The sequence below is a fragment of the Spea bombifrons genome, chromosome 12 (assembly GCF_027358695.1).
Source record: "Spea bombifrons isolate aSpeBom1 chromosome 12, aSpeBom1.2.pri, whole genome shotgun sequence".
Classification (NCBI taxonomy): domain Eukaryota; kingdom Metazoa; phylum Chordata; class Amphibia; order Anura; family Pelobatidae; genus Spea; species Spea bombifrons.
Window position 1 is genome coordinate 15303488 of NC_071098.1, and position 20288 is coordinate 15323775.

The 20288-nt window shown below is 40.7% G+C and overlaps 1 protein-coding gene across 1 annotated transcript; it reads left to right on the forward strand.

Annotated features, from left to right (window-relative positions):
• Nucleotides 1–378: 378 nt before the first annotated feature.
• MPZL3 (myelin protein zero like 3) lies at nucleotides 379–10229 on the forward strand. The gene is made up of 6 exons (XM_053452648.1): nucleotides 379–552; nucleotides 2919–3085; nucleotides 4142–4352; nucleotides 5004–5166; nucleotides 6947–7025; nucleotides 10102–10229. The coding sequence occupies exons 1-6, from the start codon at nucleotides 522–524 to the stop codon at nucleotides 10117–10119; spliced, it is 669 nt and encodes a 222-aa protein (XP_053308623.1). The 5' UTR covers nucleotides 379–521; the 3' UTR covers nucleotides 10120–10229.
• Nucleotides 10230–20288: the final 10059 nt, after the last annotated feature.

The following is a 20288-nucleotide window of genomic DNA, read 5'->3' on the forward strand; positions in this document are numbered from 1 at the left end:
TGCTGTATTCTTAACTAGTCCAAGGATTTCTAGCTTCTTCCAGCACAATTACTGAACTGTATTTCAGGCTCCCCATTTCTGCAGATTACTTGCCAATGCCCCCAACACATACGTGGAAAGGAGTCTCTGGCATGTCAGAAAGGCAGCAATAAAAATAATAAATGTGTGAAGGGTTAAAGGAAGTGTTAGACGCGGGACTGGATAACTGCTGGCATCTTGCATATATTGGGTTAATATGACATGTGGGTAGCCACCAGGCAGAGGCTGACCACTGGCCCGTTCCACCAGCTGTGGGGCTCTCCAGGCTGCGCTGCCTACGAAGACCAAGAAGGGCAGTACAAACTCAGTCCATGTATCCATGAGGTAATACTGCTGGTGACGCAGAGCTGACTGAACGCACGTCTACCTGCTACCTGTCGGAACACGGTATGTTGGCGAAGCGTCACTTCCGGTTTGCTACCTGAGACGATCACTTGCCTTCCGAAAGTACAAGTTCGAGCTGTCGACGAGTTTCGGGTAGGATGTGGATTTGGATCGTGACGCTTGCGCTGGGTAAGTGGATCGGAATTAGAGAAAACCATCGCCAATACATTCGGATTATTAGTAACTATCGCTCCCTTCTCGCGCTCGCCGCACCTGGGCTTTATTGTAATGTCTCTCGCTTTCGGTCTTTCTTAACTTGGTCGGACTTTTTAGTGGTTTTTAAGCTCTGTTTGTGGCCTCCCCGGGTTAGTGAGGAATGTAGTGGAGATCCGCCCCATACAGTCTCCTGGTTCTGGGGTCCCCAGCCGGGATTCTGCGGTAAGAAATGAGTGATTTCTGGCTACTGGAATATGCCGACCTCCAGCTGGGATAAAAGCCCGACAACTCCGGTTCAGCTCCCAGTGGCTGCCGAACGTATCTTGCTGTTCTTCATCTGAATTATGCTTTATACAGGGCCGGCTCTCTCCCTTTAGAGAATAAACAGTTCAGCCTTTTCCTCAACCCCTCTCCACATACCACCCCGTCCTGGACAAACCCTAACTAGTCCCAGTGTAAATAGTGTGTGTGTATATATGTATATATATAATTATTCCACTGTATCAATGAATATATCCCCCTGTCCCCTCACGAGTCCCAGCGTAGTGTGTGTGTGTGTGTATATATATAATATATATATACACACACATACATATATATTATATATATATATATATATATATACACATACATATATATATATATATATAATATATATGTATGTGTGTGTATACACACAGACTATATCCAATGAATATGGACTGTGTCCCGTAAAAGTGCACCCCATTAGTGGCCGCAGAATGTAATCTCTGTTGCAGCTTCTGTCCCTTCGGTCTTGTCGCCTGCAATAACGATGCCATCCGTATTGGTGCCCGACCTGTTAATCACAGAGTCCACGACTGAGCTGTGTCATGCAAAGCAGAACCCTGTCCTGGGTGCAGAGAGGTTTATTCACTAAAGCCTACTTGTCTGTAGAGTTTGAAGGAGATTTGTGGCTTAAACCCTGTGACTTCACTTACATGAGGAAGGTCCAACCCCAATAAATTTCTGCTCCTGGAATGGCTCTGTAAAATGCATCTTTAACCCTTTGACTTCCTAGGGTCGGGGGCGCATTATTACATTTAGTCGGCAATCCTATACAGAGCTAAACCCTTTAACGCGGGAGACCTATACATTGTTTGGAAGGAACCTACTTTAGGGTAAACTGTGTATACGTGATATACTGGTAAAAATACATAAAACGCAGCCCCCTGGTATTTCCCCATCAATTTCAAAACCAATAGTAAAAGTAGTTTCAACAGAATAGTCTTCTTTAGAAGCCCCTGGTTGTTAACGTATCCAATAGATGAGGTGGTATTCCCATAGATTGCACACACAGCCCATGAAGTTGCGGTACACTGTATATAGGTAGGGGTTAAATTCTTAATGCTCAAGACAGACTCTTAGCAGAAGATGTAACCTTTCTGTCTTGGGGACTACAATGCATTTTCATATTGTAGCTGAGAGTGATAGGAGTTGAAGTTAAAAACGTTTTCTACCTAGTTGGCTGAGTGCTTGGGTAGATCTTTGTGTTAAATCTGACAGGTATGGTGTATTATGCATTGTACAGGGCCTGCTCAGACCTTGTCGTGTTGGGCCTTCATAATGAATAAAGGAGTGAGTTGAAACCACAACTTTCTTACAGACTCTCCATTTAGTGAATAAACCCTCCAGTGTCTCACACTGACCCTACCGCCTTGCATTAACGTTTTGAAACAGTGTTTCTAGTAAGCGACCAGTATGTGGATCTGTGAATAAAAAGGCACTCTATTATGCCATAAAAGGTGATCTTCTTTATAAGTATTAGGCTATTAAAAAGTAACTACCATGTTGGAAGCGACAATATTGGATCTGCGACAAAAACTTCCAGAAAGCTGCTCGTTCCTTTTTAATGCGTCGTGTAATACCACAAGATATTGTACCCGTCGGGTCTGTGGCCCCCTTTTTAAATCGCCCTCTACAGCTGCATTGTCTGATCTCGCAAATAGAAAAGGCTTTGTTGTTCCATATTTCCTCCACTCCCAGGAATTATACACCCCAAAAACTGCCCATGGCCGGAATCCAAAAAGCTTTAATTAGAAGTGAGTTTAGGACTAATTATACTTCTATGTAACTAGCGTAGGCTGCCTATGGCTTTGGCACGTAGACTAAATTGTAAACATTAACACTAGCAGACAATATTACATAACAGCATTCATTCCTCCTGTATGAGTCCCTGATACATCCCGGTTCAAAGTCCAAATAATATAGAAATAAACCCAAATCTTGAGTTTTAAGGAAACGTAAAACTCAACCCTGTTATTTTCTGTTGATCCATTGGCTGTCTTTATCCTCCATCTTTTTAAATTATTTGTCTGCAGGGCTGCGGGGTGTGTTGTGCATGCAGATTCGCATGGAAAATGCTGCTTATGGAGTGGTTGGAGGCTCCGTGAAACTCTGGTGTAGCTTCTCCTCACTCTATCCCATCTCTGAACATGTCTCGGTGGACTGGAGCTACCGCGTTCCAGATGGGGGTCCGACTGTAACTGTGAGTAGGCTGATGGGACTGTGGGAGCAAAGTAGAAGAAAACATTGTTACAGATAAGTTTTTAATCTTCTGACGAGCAAGGATTTGTTTTATAGTCGCAAATGTAAAAAATGAATGCATGTTTTAAGAATTGGTTCTGCAAGTTTACTTGACTTCTATACCTCCACCGCGTTCCTAGATACACACAGGTGACCTGAAACAAAATATCACAAGGTAGGGTTATGTGCCAAAAGTATATCCGCCTCACAATATAAGAATAGAATATTTTGTCCAAGTATGCCACCCTTTTTACATCTCTGGTGCTCCCGCTTTTGTGGGTTATACCCATACCCAACAACCTGCATCATCGTCGTTGCTTGGGTCATAGTCCACAGTGTCCTATTTGCCATATTTTTATTGTTTATTGAAATGAAATATTTATAACCATTTGTGTGGGGTTTTTTTATTCTATTTATTTATTGACACACATTTCTTTTAAATGTCTAAAGGGTCAGTTGTTGGTGGCCTTTCCTATATTTGTAAGGATCCCATGTGCATTAAAACAATGCCAGACTTCCCCTGCAGATAGAATGAATTCATTCTGAATGGCATCTCCCCTAGCTGATCGCAGGCATGGGGCATTAAGTGCAACCAACTTTGAGATTATTGATGGATTATGGAATAAACAGTGTGACTGCTTTTGGTAGCAAATCATGCATAAGTGTCTTAATTCCCCATTCTTGTTATGTGTTCTGGCAATTCCAGTTTATAATGACAGTGATTCCGGTTACTGCTCCGGTATTAACATGTGACACATCCACTTAAAACTAATGACTACATCAATCCTCATGCTTGGTATGCCTATGGAAAATTAATATGCATTGAAATATACAGCCCTGCTAATTATGATCAATCTAGTGTATATTGAACCATTTGATTTAATTCATGTATGGCCTATGCTGTGAATAGAGAATAGTAGTTCTGTATAAACTGAATGAACATTTTAGGAAGTGGCAAGCCCATTTTAATGGTCACCAAATCAAGGACTGACCGATAAACCTTTCTGCTCTCCTTTAGCTCTTACACTACCAGTCCGAAGCATACCCTATTTTGGATGGACCCTTCAAAGATCGTGTACAGTGGGAAGGAAATGTGAAATCTGGTGATGCCTCTATCTCACTGAGTGACCTGAGACTGACAGATAATGGCACTTTGTACTGCACAGTGCGAAATCCACCAGATGTCCATGGAAATGTTCCACAGACCAAGCTAACTGTCACCTTGGAGAGTACGTATACACGTAGGGCAAGAGGGGGCAGTTTAGTTACTCCCTTAAAATATTGGCAGTTGTGCTTTGGGTGATGAAGGGGACAGAAGAAAGTGTTGTGTTGTGAAAATATTGGATACACAATTTTGAATATGCCTGCATCAGTGTTTTGTTGGTATTCAAGATTATACATAACTGTACACCCAACATAAAGGTGAACCTACACCTATAAAGTGGTACCTTGTCAATTTTCAATGAGGTACACTTTAAACTAATGTCTATGATAATACACCATGATGTAATCATACCAAAGAACTTTCTTGCTCTGGCTACCTGGAGACCCCCTTGCGGCCTGTGGGTGGGTGGTCCTGCTGATGTTGGTGGGTGTAGGGAAGTGGGCAGGGAGTGGGCTTGCCACAACGCAGCTCCCGCGACCACACAGACACCCAAACGGAGACATAAACCAAGAGAGGCTTTGCCACGCCGACACCCAAACACACAAACCTGGACAGTCTCTGCCACATCAGGTATGGCTAAAACTCAATGGCTTACTCGGTTACGTCAGGAGAAAAATCCGAGAGTTACATATGCGTGTCACAGCTTACGAACGCAAACGTTCCCTTTTGGGCATTTGAAAACAATATTAAATGTTCTCATTTGTGCATCCTGCAGGCATTCACTTCAAATTCAGCACAGCTATCCTGCTTTCAGCTTTGGTGTTCATCCCTTCAGCTCTGGTCTCATTGGTGCTGCTCATTAGGATGAACAAAGCAATTAAGAGGAGGAGATCTAGGACTCAGAAATGGAGGAAATCGCCTATTGAAGAATGCCGAGAGTGAGTGAGACTGTCTTATTTTGTGGATAATTTCATGTTTCCGTGTACGTCCCCTTTGAAAAAATCTCTGAGTTTTTTGGGATTAGGCTGTCTTCTTTTAAATGATATTCACTAACCAAGCATCTTCTGATTAGGGTCACTTGTTTGTCTTTTGTCACAATGTTTGCATATGTTTTTGTTTAAAAGGAGCCTTGTCTACGTCTTTATAACTTGTGTAGATAACTGACAAACATTTATCTCCAGCTATTGTTCCATGAGGTAACACCAGAGAACAACCAATGGAAAATATCCTAAATATCTACTAAAAACTCCATCATTGTACTTGTCTCCTAAAAGTGTCTGTGTGTTGGGGGGGGGGGGTTGTTGAGAACATCATCATCCATAATACCCCCCTTAACCCATTCCCTGTTGAGGGGAATGTTTGTAATAATAAAATTACCCTATGGAAGACACAGACCCCAACCACGTGGGTGAAGGGGGTTAAAAGTTGCCAAGTGCCCCATCCGGATTCAAGACAGAAGTAAACAGTCCTAAGACGTAGCTCAAGAAAAAGGACCATGCAAAAATAAAAACATTAAAAAAATAACCCTGGTTGTGTGGGAGTGCATGTATGTATTCGCATTCAAGCATTTGGGGGCACTGGTGCACAAAAGTATATATACACGTCTCCCCTACAGATAGATGTTTATGCAGGAGGAGCTTGTAAATCACCTTGCAATCCCCTGTTGTTTTTCCAACACGTACTTAGATTAGTTGTCTGCTTTCTTTTTAAAAAGAAAACACTTCTCATACACTCAACTCATGCATGTTTGCTTGCTGCCAGCTCGCAGTTTAGTAAATTTAAGCAGTATTTGCTCTTGATGGCATAAAAGGAACATCTATTCAGCTCCGAAGGGTATCTAAATGTGTACCTTACAACGGCCACAAAGCTGTATAACTTAAAATTGTTATCTTTACTTTTATTTTAATGAGCTTGGTCCTTCTCAGATGAATGATCTCCAATAAAAGCTCTTTCCCAATTTCTTCAAATGAAGAAGTGTTGATGTTTTTGTGTGCTGTGTGCCTGAACACACCATTTAACTAACTCTATTTAATAAAGGGTGGCCCTAAGTCATCAACAGATATACATTTTCCAATGTGTATGTATGTATGTATGTATATATATGTATATATATACATATATATATATATATATATATATTCCAATCACTATGTACATGGTTGCTCTATGTTGGGATTCCATAGGGCCATATTGGATAGTTGGTATTATGCTATATTGTATATATTAGAATCTGAGTTCCATAATCGTTAGATAGATAAAAGCATGATGCATATAATATAGAAAATGCATTTAATTTACCGGGTGACACAAGCTGTTCCAGCCATCTGTGTATCATAAAGCAGAGTATCCAAGATGCAGATTAACCTTAACTATACCAAAGCTGCATAACAGAAAGTATATACCCCAATGCAAACTTTAAGCAGTCTTCCCAATTTTTTTTTACAGTCTTAGGGTCTCTAATGGATGGCTTGCATAGCATCACATAAATGGGTTTGACTTTTGCCGTTATCAAGTTATTTTTATGTGTATTACATTGTATGTAACAGTGCATCAAAGTTTCCTGTGTATGCTGGGCCATAAATAGCTGTATATTTTATTACCGGCGATGCATTGTAGGACCTCACTGTGGACCATCATAGCTCTTTCCACCTACTTCCTTTCTTTTGTTTGTCACTTTGATGCATCTCATTTTGCAACTTTCTTTGCGTGATTTTGCAGTTGCAGATGTGGGGATAACGCGGCAATCCAGGATCATCAATCAACCCCTGGCTGCTTAGCGCGCTGTTATCAATGTGGGGTGAGTTGTTTCTTCGATTTTTCTTGGTGTTGGTTGGTATCTTTGGTACCTGCATTGCAGCTGCCACGGTTATCTACTGTTACACAGAGCAGCTTTTGTGTCATTAATTATTTAACACAGTTCCCAGGAGACCTTTTCCTAAAGCTGACGGCAAAACAAATTACTTCCAGTAATGGACACGAAAAGCCTTATCAAGTACAGTATAGTCATTATGGACGATACCTGCTGTTTCTGCAGTTTAATATTTAAGGGATGTCTCTTTTGAGGCAGAAAAGCACCTGGTTGATTTTGTAAAATGTAAGTTGTTGGTGTTGACCGTATTTATGGTTATCTCCAAGTAGAAAGGTAGGGAGTCCTTCAAAGAAAGTGGTATGAGCAATATCTTAAGACACGGAAGGAAGATATGGCTATTTTTTTTTCTGTAGGCACCTCTGTATCCTGTTCTTTATGAAAACAGTACTGAAGGCCTGTCAGGGCCAATATAGAGGAGCTGAAGCTTGTACACTATCCAAACTCATAAAGATGCTTGCGTAGTAGCCAATCTAATATGTGTATAGTCAAGCCTAGGACAGCAGACCTCGAGACTCTCTGTATCTGGCAGCTGCGCTTTGTAAATGCCCAACTTTATCAGAGACAATGTGAGGCTGTGTGATCAGTATTAAAGCCCACTGAGTCCCAGACACTGGTGTCATGCACAAGAGTGTGGGATCTGCTTATTATTTCTGCACTCTGTTCTCTTATTCTCTCTGCTGTCACTGATCCCTCTCCTACTCTCTGCTTTGTGAAAAGACTTTTTTTCCGATTTTGGACCTCTCCAACGAGGTTTGATTTTCTGTATCGGGTGTAGGTTGCTTTATGTATACTATATTGTGTTATGTCTTGCTTGTTTGCAATATATAATGTGTTTATGTACCATAGTAGCGTGATCATATGCTTGAAAATGCATATGATGGCTGGAGTGTCCCTTTAAGAGACATCTCCGGCTGGTTATTGGTGAGAGTTGGATTGAGCAAGAAGATAACTGATCCATTAACTGGCGTCTGCAAAATCTATTAAGGGTGGAATAGATTGGTATTGAGGGCTTTGAACATAAAGTAATCATGAATGCCAAGCAGATGAAAGAAGTCTGCAGAAGCACACTCAAATTTATGTATTCCTATTTAAGGTAAATATATTGGGGTTTTAGACATACCCATCCTGTTGATAAGCAATTTACGTTTTATTCCCATGATTCCTTTTCTAGGTTGGATTTTTTTTTTGTTCCAGAGCCTATGTTACATAGAGTTACAGACACGCAAATATTCCCGATAGTTATTTCTGACTGTGCTCCGGTGTGTCTTGACCAGTCAGTTCTCCTTTAATTGGAGGTTTCCCTCCAATCTCTTTCACTCGATTTTCGGTCCTTTCTAGAACGGGAATGGCTTAATTATGGAGATGACAATCTTGAGCACGTGGATGATATTAATTTACTCTGGGAGGCTTCCAAGTCGGTGTTATGGGGACATATTATTAATGTTGCGGGATGCAGAAGGGAGGCCGAGGAAAAGCCTATTCTATGCTATGCGCTACTCAAACGGCTCAGATTTCCGATGATTATCTGAGGAACAGATATTTCCGCTGGGAAGCTTCAGCCAAGCAGTCCACTTTCAAAAAGCACTATATTACCCGCTTGAGGGGTTCTCCATTCTGCCACCGCCGGGTGGTAGGCCTTTCTCTGCTAGGGAGAGGGCACTTTTGCTGACTATATCGGCAGTTAGTAAGAGAGTCATTTTTGCCCAATGGATTCAATCCAGTCCACAGAGTCTAGATATGGCTCTGAGTCGGCTGGACTTTCGTATGTATTGGCTGGAAGCGACCCTGCATAGAGAGGTGAAGGATGAATCCTTTTTCAAAAAATGATCTGCGTTTATTGCTATTAAGGGTGAAACTATTAAGTTTCCTTTACAATATGTTTAGACTCCAGATATTGCGCGGAGCCCCAACAATTCAACAGTTTCAGCCCTCTTGATCTGTATCTGGGGTGCTGTGGGTCATTATTTCTGTTGTCCTTCTATACTATAATCTGACTGGCTTGTATTGTGTGTTTTATGTCTCTATAATTTGGATTGCTGTATTTATCGCTGTATGACTTTTGTATTGTACTTTGTTTTGGCTCGTCTACATTGTAAGTTTTTTATATGTACTATCCTCTGAATAAAAGTTTAAAAAAACAAAAAAAAAGTTTTAAAGGGCAATACACCATAGCTTTTATTGCCACATGAAATCCCAGGAATAGGTGTCACTCTCATCAACATTGATGCAATATACTTTATTAAACATATTAATAGTTCCTGTCTTGCCAAGTGCTTAACATGGCTGATACAGAACCAAATATTTTTCACACATGATTTGTTGTATGTATAAGTTTACATTGTATGTCCTTTTGTGCAGGCGGTGGTGTACTGTTTAATGTTTGCTGTAAAGTGTAAATATTCACTGTGATTGAAACGGCTCACAGAAGGTCTTATCCAAAGTACTACATTTAGAATAATAATTCCTATGCATTTTGAGTGTCCATGCCCCCCCAGAAATAGTCATGCAACATGTAGGCCCATTCACGCTATTCAGATATATGTATAGCAATTGCCTGTGGACACTATACCAGGGAACATGTTGAAAGGCTTAATTGCCATAATCGCGGAAAACTGACTTGAATAGTATTGCCGTAAAGAACGAGCTTGGTATGGTGCTTGAGCAGGGAAGGTCACCTAAAAGTTCAGGACTGGCAGCAATGGCCACCTCCAGGTCTGCAAGCACAGGAAGTTTATTGGTAGAAAATTATTTACAACCAGCTGTCTGAGTACTGTATTTTATACTTAAGGTGGAAAATAAGCCCAATTCAAAGCTTCTGGTACCTTCATGGATATCAGGATATAGAAATGCTTTCTCCTCAAACATCCTCACCACCTTCACTTAACATTACAAAATTAACGCACATTCTCAACTGAACAGATTAGGACAAGGCTACATTTTGTCAGACTTGGTGTTACTGGTGGCAGACAATCTCTTATCTATGTTTATTTTATGATATCTACAGGAATATGATGATGATTGAAACAAATCTTCTGTGCCGTTGAGATGTCTTTGAAGATCTTATAAATTTAAAGGACTGCTCATGAAGAGGACACCAAGAAGGAAAAAAAAACATGGAAGTCAGAAGCAATGGAAGACAGATATATTACCTGTGTTTCCTGTACTTGAGATCGGTCATACATGCGAACTATGATTTCTGAGTGTTTTTCTGGAGAAGAATTCTGAACGGCATCTTTTTTCTGCTCAGTTATTCTCAAAAGGGATTTATTTTTTCCTCAAGAATTATTTACTTTATTATGAATTTTGACCCCCCCCCATGTTAAGGCTACTTAAGATAGATGTTTTTTATTTAACTATATCCTATATTAAAATGATCTGAATATTGGAAGGGTTACCCTGGGGTCAAATGCTGCTAGGGACCCCAGTGCCTTAAATTACACAGACACAATGTGTTTTTTCAGTATTCTGATGTGGCTCCACAAAGACAGCTTTTTTTTTTTTTTTTTTGCACTATAGAATGCTTTTGATGTTGGATTTACACTGTGGTGCTGTGCATGAGTGTTTGTCATTAATTTATATGTATGATAGAATTATATGAAATCAACCAATACATTCTGTTAATCTGCTGCTTAATGACTACTGAAGTAGTCTGTAAATTTCCCTCCCTATAATTATATCTAGAATTAGGTTTTTTTTTTTTGTTTTTTTTTACTAGCGTGTAAAATAACTTTTTTAACTGACTGCTGTTTGTAAATAAGACGCAGATAGTGTGCTGTTACGGGCAAATCCTCTGCATTCCACACCATTAAATATATTGTATTAAATGTGTGCTTCTGAATTCTGCAATTGGATTGAAAGTTAAGTGCAGAGGTAACTAAACTTTTGACTGTAGATAGACTTTTGCGTGTTCTACATGGGCTGCTGTTGCATGTTATATGACCAAAAAGGATTCTTAAAGGTAATACGAATTATACCTATTATAACTTATGACATACATTTCCTTTCCTGCTGCCACCATAGTCTCTTATGAGGAACATCCCTCTCCAGATGACACCCTTTGGTATTGAGAAATGCAATGATCTCATGTTATACATAACTTCCAATGTACGTTACATTTCATACACAAGGTCCTACCAATGTGGGATATTTACATAAGCAATTTACCTCACGTTTGGAGGACTGTTGGTGTTTCATTGGCCGCAGGCTTCTTAAAGTGAATAATCTGGATGCTGCTCTTGTGCGGTCTGGTCCTGCCTCTGTTTAACTGATTAGAGAGTACTGAAAACACAGCTGCATTCAGAAACCCAGTACAAAATTATGCCCAGGCTCGGTATCTCCTGCAGCCTCCATGGCTCGGTATAGGTTTTTTTTTTTTTTTTTTTTTTTTTTTTTTTTTTTGCCCTCTTTGTTAAAATATATACAGTATCTGCCTCCACCAAGTAACAGCAATGGCAGGAGGCTAAAAATCATTCCGTAATGGGACTCTTCTAGTAATTTCTCATCTTGCTGTGTTCCACTATAGCTTGCCTTCTCCTCCCCTCCTCAGTATAACCGTGTGGCGTCTGTTATTGCTTGAGTTAACACTATCACCAGCCTTGTCTGATATAAGAAAATAAATGCAGTATAGATCCTCAATTTTCTACCATAGGTTATGTTTGATGTTTGCCATAAATATAAATTTGATTCATATGATGCACAGGGATTTTTTGAGTGCTTTGTTTCCATAGTAATCGGGCCAGCATTCATAGCCCACATAATATGTATAAGACATTGGATTTATTCAGTTCTCTCTACTTTGATGTTTTTCTCAAGCATAATTGTTCACAAAAGAATGCATGAGTACTGTGAGTACTTTCATATGCGTTTTCTAAACGAATATAACAAACACTTACCTGAAGTGTCCAAAAAACTAAATCCCTCTTTCTTATACCACCTTCTCAGGCACACAATGCTCTCCCTACGTTCCTGCTGTGTCCCTGATGTAGTGCATGGTACAGAATTCCAGAGAATATTACATTGGAGGTTCTCTTACGTTTCTGACCTACTGCCCTAAAATTATTTTTTAGGAACCCACCTGCCATTAACTTTGTATTGCGTTGGATCTTCCCCCACCCCTCCTGGAATCTGTCTACCTAGTCTGCAAAAATGGCGAACCTGAGCACCATACCTGGGAATTTTTGAGCTCTGGCTACCTAGAGCCTTCTCTATTTAAAGGGGGAATGGGCAGGGAGCAGGATGCTGGGATCCCAGCGACAGATTACCCTAATTAAATCCCTTAAAGACAGAAACTGTCTAGTCTTCCTAGCATTATGGTTCCTCATATATGATATGCAAGGATTTATACTTTAAACTCTTTTTGCCTTTTAACGCCTTCTTTGCTTGTTACTCCACTTAAGAGTTTTCACTGACGAATGATCACCACTATTTGCCTGTTCTCTTCAGAATAAAAGTAGCAGAGCCTTCAAAAGCAATATATAACCAAAATAAAATGATACCACCCATTGCAACCCTTTCTCCAAGTGATTACCACTGTTTCAGCTCCATGGTAATTAATTACCGTCATGTGAAAACTGGATATAACTTACCTAATTCAGGGCTCTTTGAAGTCTGATAAGGGTATTCAGACTCGAATAGAGGGAGTGGGGGTTATTTACTAGAGAGCTGCATTAATCACAAATAATTTAGTGTTTGGTATGCTATGGGTGTAAGGAATGACAGTGTAAGTGATGTAAAGTTTAATACCAGGACAATGAATATGGGCTTTTGGGAAGATTTTGTATTGTAGGGAAATCTGAATAGAGAACCCAAGAGAATTTCATATACTAAAGAGTGGAGGTCTAGATCCAGAAGAGTAGAAACCCTAATACTGAGCCCTGAGGTATCCCAGCAGACATCACTACGTGGTGGTAGAGGAGGGGAGGGTAAAGGCATATTCTGAAAAGTAGAATTTGAATCAGGAGTGTTTTGGGGGTGGTGCGTGATCTGGGATGACATGAGGACGTACCTGTCTCCCTGACAGGAGGAGCAATGGAGCAAGGGCGCAAGGTTGGAGAAGACTCGAGTCGGCGGTCGAAGTAAGCGCCATGTGAAGCCGCCTGTGCTCCTGTTCATCTCCCTTCCGGTATCGTCCAGCGTATTCCCCGCTCCCCCTCCTTTAATTTTTTTTTTTGTAAACTTTATATAGTTTGCAATCTACATCCAGACTTTAAGTAGACCTCAGACAAAAGCTCTGTGTGACACGTGGACTAAATACCGAGTAAATTTAAAAAAGAGTACAAAGACGTAAAACAAGATAAAACATTAAAGGAATCAAGAAAGAAAGGCGCAAACTGGAGAAGTGTGAGTGGCCTAATAAGGCGATAAAAGTGTCTGAGGTCCACAGGTCTTGTATATGATGTAAACGAGAAGGGGATAACGCAAAGCGGTATAAACAAACATGGGAAAATCTGGAAAAATAAATTTGCAAATTAAATCAATTAAAAGTTAAGGCGGTTAGCAGTGGCTGGAGCTAAAGAGGTTGGAGGGTGGGGAACAAGGGAAGGAAATAAGAGTATTTTTTTTTGTTTTACAGGAAAGGAGAAAGAGTACGGGACGGGGAGGAGAGGAGAGGAGAAAAAAAGAAAAAGATTAAAATTTCAACCTGGTTGATCTACAGACATTAATTGCAAATAAGTGCAAACACCTGTAATCTCCTAAGTATATACTCAAACATACAAAGGAAAAATAAGTGTACATAATGGGTCCAAAGAAAAAGGAAAAAGAGAAAAAAAAATTAAAAAATAAGCCAATTATTGATTATTATTGCCCTAAGGAGCACAATCAAAGATTAACGCTGGGAGAGCACAGAGAATCCCTACATATAGGAAAGGACACCGAACTCCAGGATAATGAAGAGGAACACCCTTCAATTAAGGGGCTAATTGATAACGTACAAAAAAAATCAAAAGAGACATTGAGGCTAGGTTTCCACTTGGGTTTTTGTCTTGCGTTTTTTTCTTGATGAAAAACGCCAGGAAAAACGCCAAGAAAACTGCCACTGCATTCTCCTGCGTTTTGGCGTTTTTTCTGGAGTTTTTTCTGGCGTTTTAGCCTTTCTGTGGAAATTGCTTTTTTTGACCTTAGGCAGTTTTTCCAGCCTTTACAAGTTAGAAAGGGATTAGGATAAATGGCAAGTATCTGCCCTCTCCTGATGTCATTTTCTTGGTAGAGTTCTACTTAAACACGCCCCGGAGGACCCTTTTGTCTCTTTTCTGTGGTTTGTAAGGCATGCTTTATTCCGAATGTCTGCTCCTCTAGGAAGATTGGCCCCAAATGATGGTGCAAATCGTTTGCTGTTGCTTTTGGCACGCAGGATCCAGTTGGTTTGTTTGTTTGTAATGGCATGTTTGTTCCCAATGGTGTAAAATTCAATATGAACTTTGTTTTGTGTGAAACTGTTTGTTTCCAGCCTATTTCTCGTAGGACACACAGATACTGGGTCCATCCACTGCATTATAACTGTGGAAAAAAACGCCATAAAAAACGCCAAGGCAAAAAACCCACATGGCTTTTTCATGGTGTTTTTTCTCTCCCATAGACTTCTATTGGAGAAAAAAGCCAAGATTTCCTTGCAAAAAACGCCAGAGTGTCAACATGCTGCGATTCTGAAAAACTGCCACAGAGCCCAAAAAAGCAGAAAAACGCCAAAGAGGACTGAAAAAACGCCAAACAGAAAAACGCCAAGTGGATATGGCATTGTGCGATTTCCTATTGAAGAACAGCTAACATCTGGCCGCAGCGTTTTTTCACTAAAAAAACGCCGTGTGGCTAAATTGGCGTTTTTATGGGCGTTTTTAGCAAAAAAAAAAACAAGTGGAAACCTAGCCTGAAACAAGTACAACCGAAATTAAAGAGGATGTCTCTAAAATATTTGAAACATTAAAAACACCTGGGAATATAATAACAAAAGTAAAAGAGGACTGTAAAATACAGAGAATGCTATATTGAGTGCTAAGATTAAACTCCTGGAAAGTAAGATAACTGGAATTGATGACAGATTTTGTAGAAAGAATATAAGAATAAGAGGTATACCAGAGACTGTAACTCACGATCCGCTAAAGCCATATTTATTGGAAATCCTGCATATAATAATAATTGAAGATCAAATAATAGGATACACCAATGGAAAAATTCTACAGATTAAGGAATCCAAGCCAAATAAACCAGGATCTACCTAGAGATGTTATTGTCAGATTCCATCTCCCCAGATATTTATTTTCCACTTTGGACTTCCAAATTGTAATAATAATCAGAAAAACTTAGTGCCATTAGCATGTAAGATTATTATAGTAAGAAACTGGACGTTAAAGGGAAGGGAAGTTGAAACGGGAAGAGATATATACGCAAATACAGTTTCAATATAAAATGGAAGAGGAATTTTACATTAGTAAAGATAAACAAAAAAATTAGAGATATTTGGACCGCGTGGATAACCCATGCACGTTCACATTAGCAAAAATACTTAAATAATAATATGGGAAAAGTAGAAGGAAAACGATACCTATATGTAATGAGGAGGATGAATGAGTATGGAGTATGGACAATGGAGTATGAATGAGATTAATTTTATAGAATAAGAACTACCTTTATTCTTTTTTACTCCCTTGTATCTTCTTTCTTTTCCTTTTCCTTTCTTTTTTTTTTTTATTTTTTTTTTATTAGAGGGAGATGAAAATCGAATAAAAATGAGAATGTTTCTAGGATTAAGGGTTTATCATAAATTTAACTGTCCATTGTAGGAGTATTGTAGTTATGTAATGTACACAATATGTTTTTGTATGTATCTATTTGTGATAATAACAAGAAAAAAAATTGAATCAGGCGAAGAGTTTGCAAAAGAGAAGGGTTGTTGATAATATCAAAGACTGCAGAGAGGTCCAAGTGGATGAGGTAAGAGACACTGACAGCTAGTTTTATCCATTTCCAGTATGTATGATGAAACGTTCTAAATGGCTTTTAAGAAGGTTCTATGCTGTGCTTTGCAGTTCTGTTTGTGTACGATGGTCCATTTAAGCACATGATATATAATGCTGTGTCTGTTTATATCTCTGGGGAAGCTGGCAGCTGTCCTTGGGATTAGCACTGGAATCTGATCTATCTAGGTCTTTTTACAGGAAGGTGAATCCTGATCGTGATTCCCCTCCCCCATACACAGTGCCCTTGCTCTGTGTCTGATATTTTCTAATAATAGATTTGTCATATGCACAAAATCTGTTGACTCTCCTTTAATATATGCATCCCTCTTCAACTCATGGCTTAATCATTTTCTGGTTTTTTTTGTACTTGAATTTTAAGCACAACCAAGGACAACTGATGCTATGCCATATAAACATGGAATATTAATTCAGCATCTCCCAGCCTCCTTTTCTGAACAAATATTACATGGCTGTTCCTATCATAGCACACTTATTTTTAGCCTGGTTCTACAATGTGTGTAAATAAATATAATGTTTTATACCTGCGAAGTGTCCACAGGGTTCCCATAATAAAACATCTGCAACATACATTTTAATGCGGGGGGTGCAAATAGCTCCTCTGTAAGGACACCATAGAGATACAAGTATACCCGATATATACTGATCAACAAAGCACAAAAGGCCAAGCTTAACTCAATATGGATGGATAGTGTCCTAGATGAGTTACACAACAGTACACAATACTATTGTAACATTATCAAAACCCAAAACCGTGTCCCCCAGAACATATATGACGCCTTATCATAATTTATGCTCTAATTTGATTTCAAGGTCACCAGACCAAATGCAGACAGCAGAGCAGAGTTGTACCTCATATTCTGTCAGTATAGCGGGTTTGATTCAAATACAATTTAAATATTGAACACTTTGAAATGCTTATTCAAAAAATCAATGGCTGATTATAAAAGCATATAGGTCAAAAGCCAACAGTAAAGTCTATGAAAGGTAGTGGGACATGGAAAAGGATAAGAACAAAAACAGTCAATACAAAATTTGATACCTTCCAATTTACAGGGGAGGAAAATATTATCTGAGCCCTGCTGATTTTGTATGTTTGCCCACTGACAAAGACATGATCAGTGTATAATTTTAATGGTTGGTTTATTTGAACAGTGAGAGACAGAACAACAACACAAAAATCCAGAATAGCACATTTCAATTAAATTATAAATTGATTTGCATTTTACTCAGTGAAATAAGAATTTGATCCCCTATCAGCAAGATGTCTGGCTCCCAGGTGTCTTTTATACAGGGAACGAGTCGAGATTAAGAGACAAGATCCTATAAGAGTGCTCCTATAATCTCAGTTTATTACAGGTATAAAAGACACCTGTCCATACAAGCAATCAGATTCAAAACTCTCCACCATGGCCAAGACCAAAGTGCTGTCCAAGGATGTCAGGGACAACATTGTAGACCTACACAAGGCTGGAATGGGCAACAGGACCATCACTAAGCAGCATGGTGAAAAGGGGACAACAGTTGATGCGATTATTTGCAAATGGAAGAAACACAAAAAACTGTCAATCTCCGTCGGTCTGGGGCTCCATGCAAGATTTTACTTTGTGGAGTTTCAATGATCAGGAATCAGCCCAGAACTACATGGGAGGATCTTGTCAATTATCTCAAGGCAGCTGGGACCATAGTCACTAAGAAAACAATAACACACTATGCTGTGAAGGACTGAAATCCTGCAGCGGCCGCAAGGTCCCCCTGCTCAAGAAAGCACATGTACAGGCCCGTCTGAAGATTGCTAATGAACATCTGAATGTTTCAGAGGAGAACTGGGTGAAAGTGTTGTGGTCAGATGAGACCAGAATCGAGCTATTTGGCATCAACTCAACTCGCCGTGTCTGGAGGGGAGATGGAATACTGCCTATGACCCCCAAGAACATCACCCCCACCGTCAAACATGGAGGTGGAAACATTATGCTTTGGGGGTGTTTTTCTGCTAAGGGGACAGGACAACTTCACCGTTTCAAAGAGAATATGGATGGGGCCATGTACCGTCAAATCTTGGGTGAGAACCTCCTTGCCTCAGCCAGGGCATTGAAAATGAGTGGTGGATGGATATTCCAGCATGAGAATGACCCAAAACACATGGCCAAGCCAACACAGGAGTGGCCCAAGAAGAAGTACATTAAGGTCCTGGAGTGGGTTCTCTCCAGACCTTAATCCCAAAGAAAATATGTGGAGGGAGCTAAAGGTTCGAGTTGTCAAACATCAGCCTCAAAACCTTAATGACTTGGAGAGGATCTGCAAAGAGTAGTGGGACAAAATTCCTACTGAGATGTGTGCAAACCTGGTGGCCAGCTCAGGAAACGTCTGACCTCTGACTGGCAACAAGGGTTTTGTCACCAAGTAGTAAGTCATGTTTGCAAAGAGGTCAAATACTTTTTTCACCGAGTAAAATGCAAATCAATATATAACTTATTTTAAATGCGTTATTCTAGATTTGTTTGTTGTTATTCTGTCTCTCACTGTTCAAGGAAGCCTACCATTAAAAATATAGACTGATCATGTCTTTGTCAGTTGGCAAACGTACAAAATCAGCAAGGGATCAAATATGGTTTTCCTTTACTGTATACCGTATTGGCCCGAATATAGGCCGCACTTTTTTCGGCCTATATTCGGGGTCTAGCGCCCGACGCCCGGGACATGCAGTCCCGGGCGCCGGGCAGGCAGCGGGGTCAGGATACAGATCCCCCGCAGCGGTGCAGGGGACCTGTATCCTACTGTCTAATACGCTCAGACAGCCTCCCCTGCCAGCACTTCCCACGGGGGGAGTGCCGGCACGGGAGGTTGTCTAAGCGCATCGTGTGGACGTTCACCGGCAGCGGCGATGCGCCGCTGCCGGTGAACGTCCGTATGATGCATTTTACATCCCCCCACCCCCCCCGACTTACCAGAGCAGACTCCCGGGTGTCTTGCAGGGCCGGCGGAAGACATCTATGCAATACGCGTATACAACTTCCGGTGCCGGCACTTCCGCTGAGTGCTGGCACCGGGAGTTGTATACACGATGTGCATAGATGTCCCCCTCCGGCCCCGCAAGACACCCGGGAGTCTGCTCTGGTAAGTCGGGGGGGGGCAGAGTGGCAGCATAGGTTGGGTGGGGGACAGAGTGGCAGCATAGGTTGGGGGGGGACAGAGTGGCAGCATATCTCGGGGGGGCAGAGTGGCAGCATATCTCGGGGGGGGACAGAGTGGCAGCATATCTCGGGGGGGAGGAGGACAGTGGCAGCATATCTCGGGGGGGGGACAGAGTGGCAGCATGTTTTTTTGGTGCTTTTTTAAAGAAAAAAACTTTTTCTTTAAAAAAGCACCAAACTTTTAGGGTGCGGCCTATATACGGGGGCTGCCTATACCCGAGCCAATACGGTATTTAATACTTGAAGAGCTCATTTTTGCATATCAAGTATCCTACACAGTAATCTCATTTATTTAATATATGTTATCACCTTACCTTGCAAAGCTTTGAGAGGATATTGCTGGGAAATCCCATTATGTGTATCAGGTCATCTATGGCTGATGATTGACTTGTTTTGTTGCTCTTATGAAAGGTGACTCTATTAACTCTGTGAGTGGCAGTAGAGTTGAGTCTTCTAACACAATGAAATATCTCCCCACACAACATTATTGGGCAGCCTCCACTCCAGCACACAACACCATCTGCACTATTCTACAGAGTCTTGGCACATCAGGGTGGGACATATAGTGAAGATCCAATAGAGCACCTAGTTTAAGCCTCAATTAGAGTGATCAGTAACTGCCATGGTGATAGGGCTTTGATATATACAAAAACCTGCCATATATGTATACATTGGGCAGCAACGTATTCCCAAGGGAATGCAGTCTCCCTGACAGAAAACAGGGGGCAGAGCACCCTCTCGGGGATCAGGCCCCCTAGTGTACTGCTCAATGGGCCAGTCCCATGGCAGATCTAGGCCTGGGGCAGTTCCAGAGGTAAATACCTCTCTGTCAATAGGAAAAGGTTATTAATCTTTCCTCATCTGACCTATTGTTAAATTGCTGATTCCTGCTGCTCTGCTCTGGTATCCTTTGAAAGTAACAGCTGAATATTGGTCACAATACTATTGAGAGAGCTAGTGCACTACATAGAAGGTAATCAAGTGATTTTGCAGGTTTTGGAAGCCGAAAAATGGAGGGGTGATCA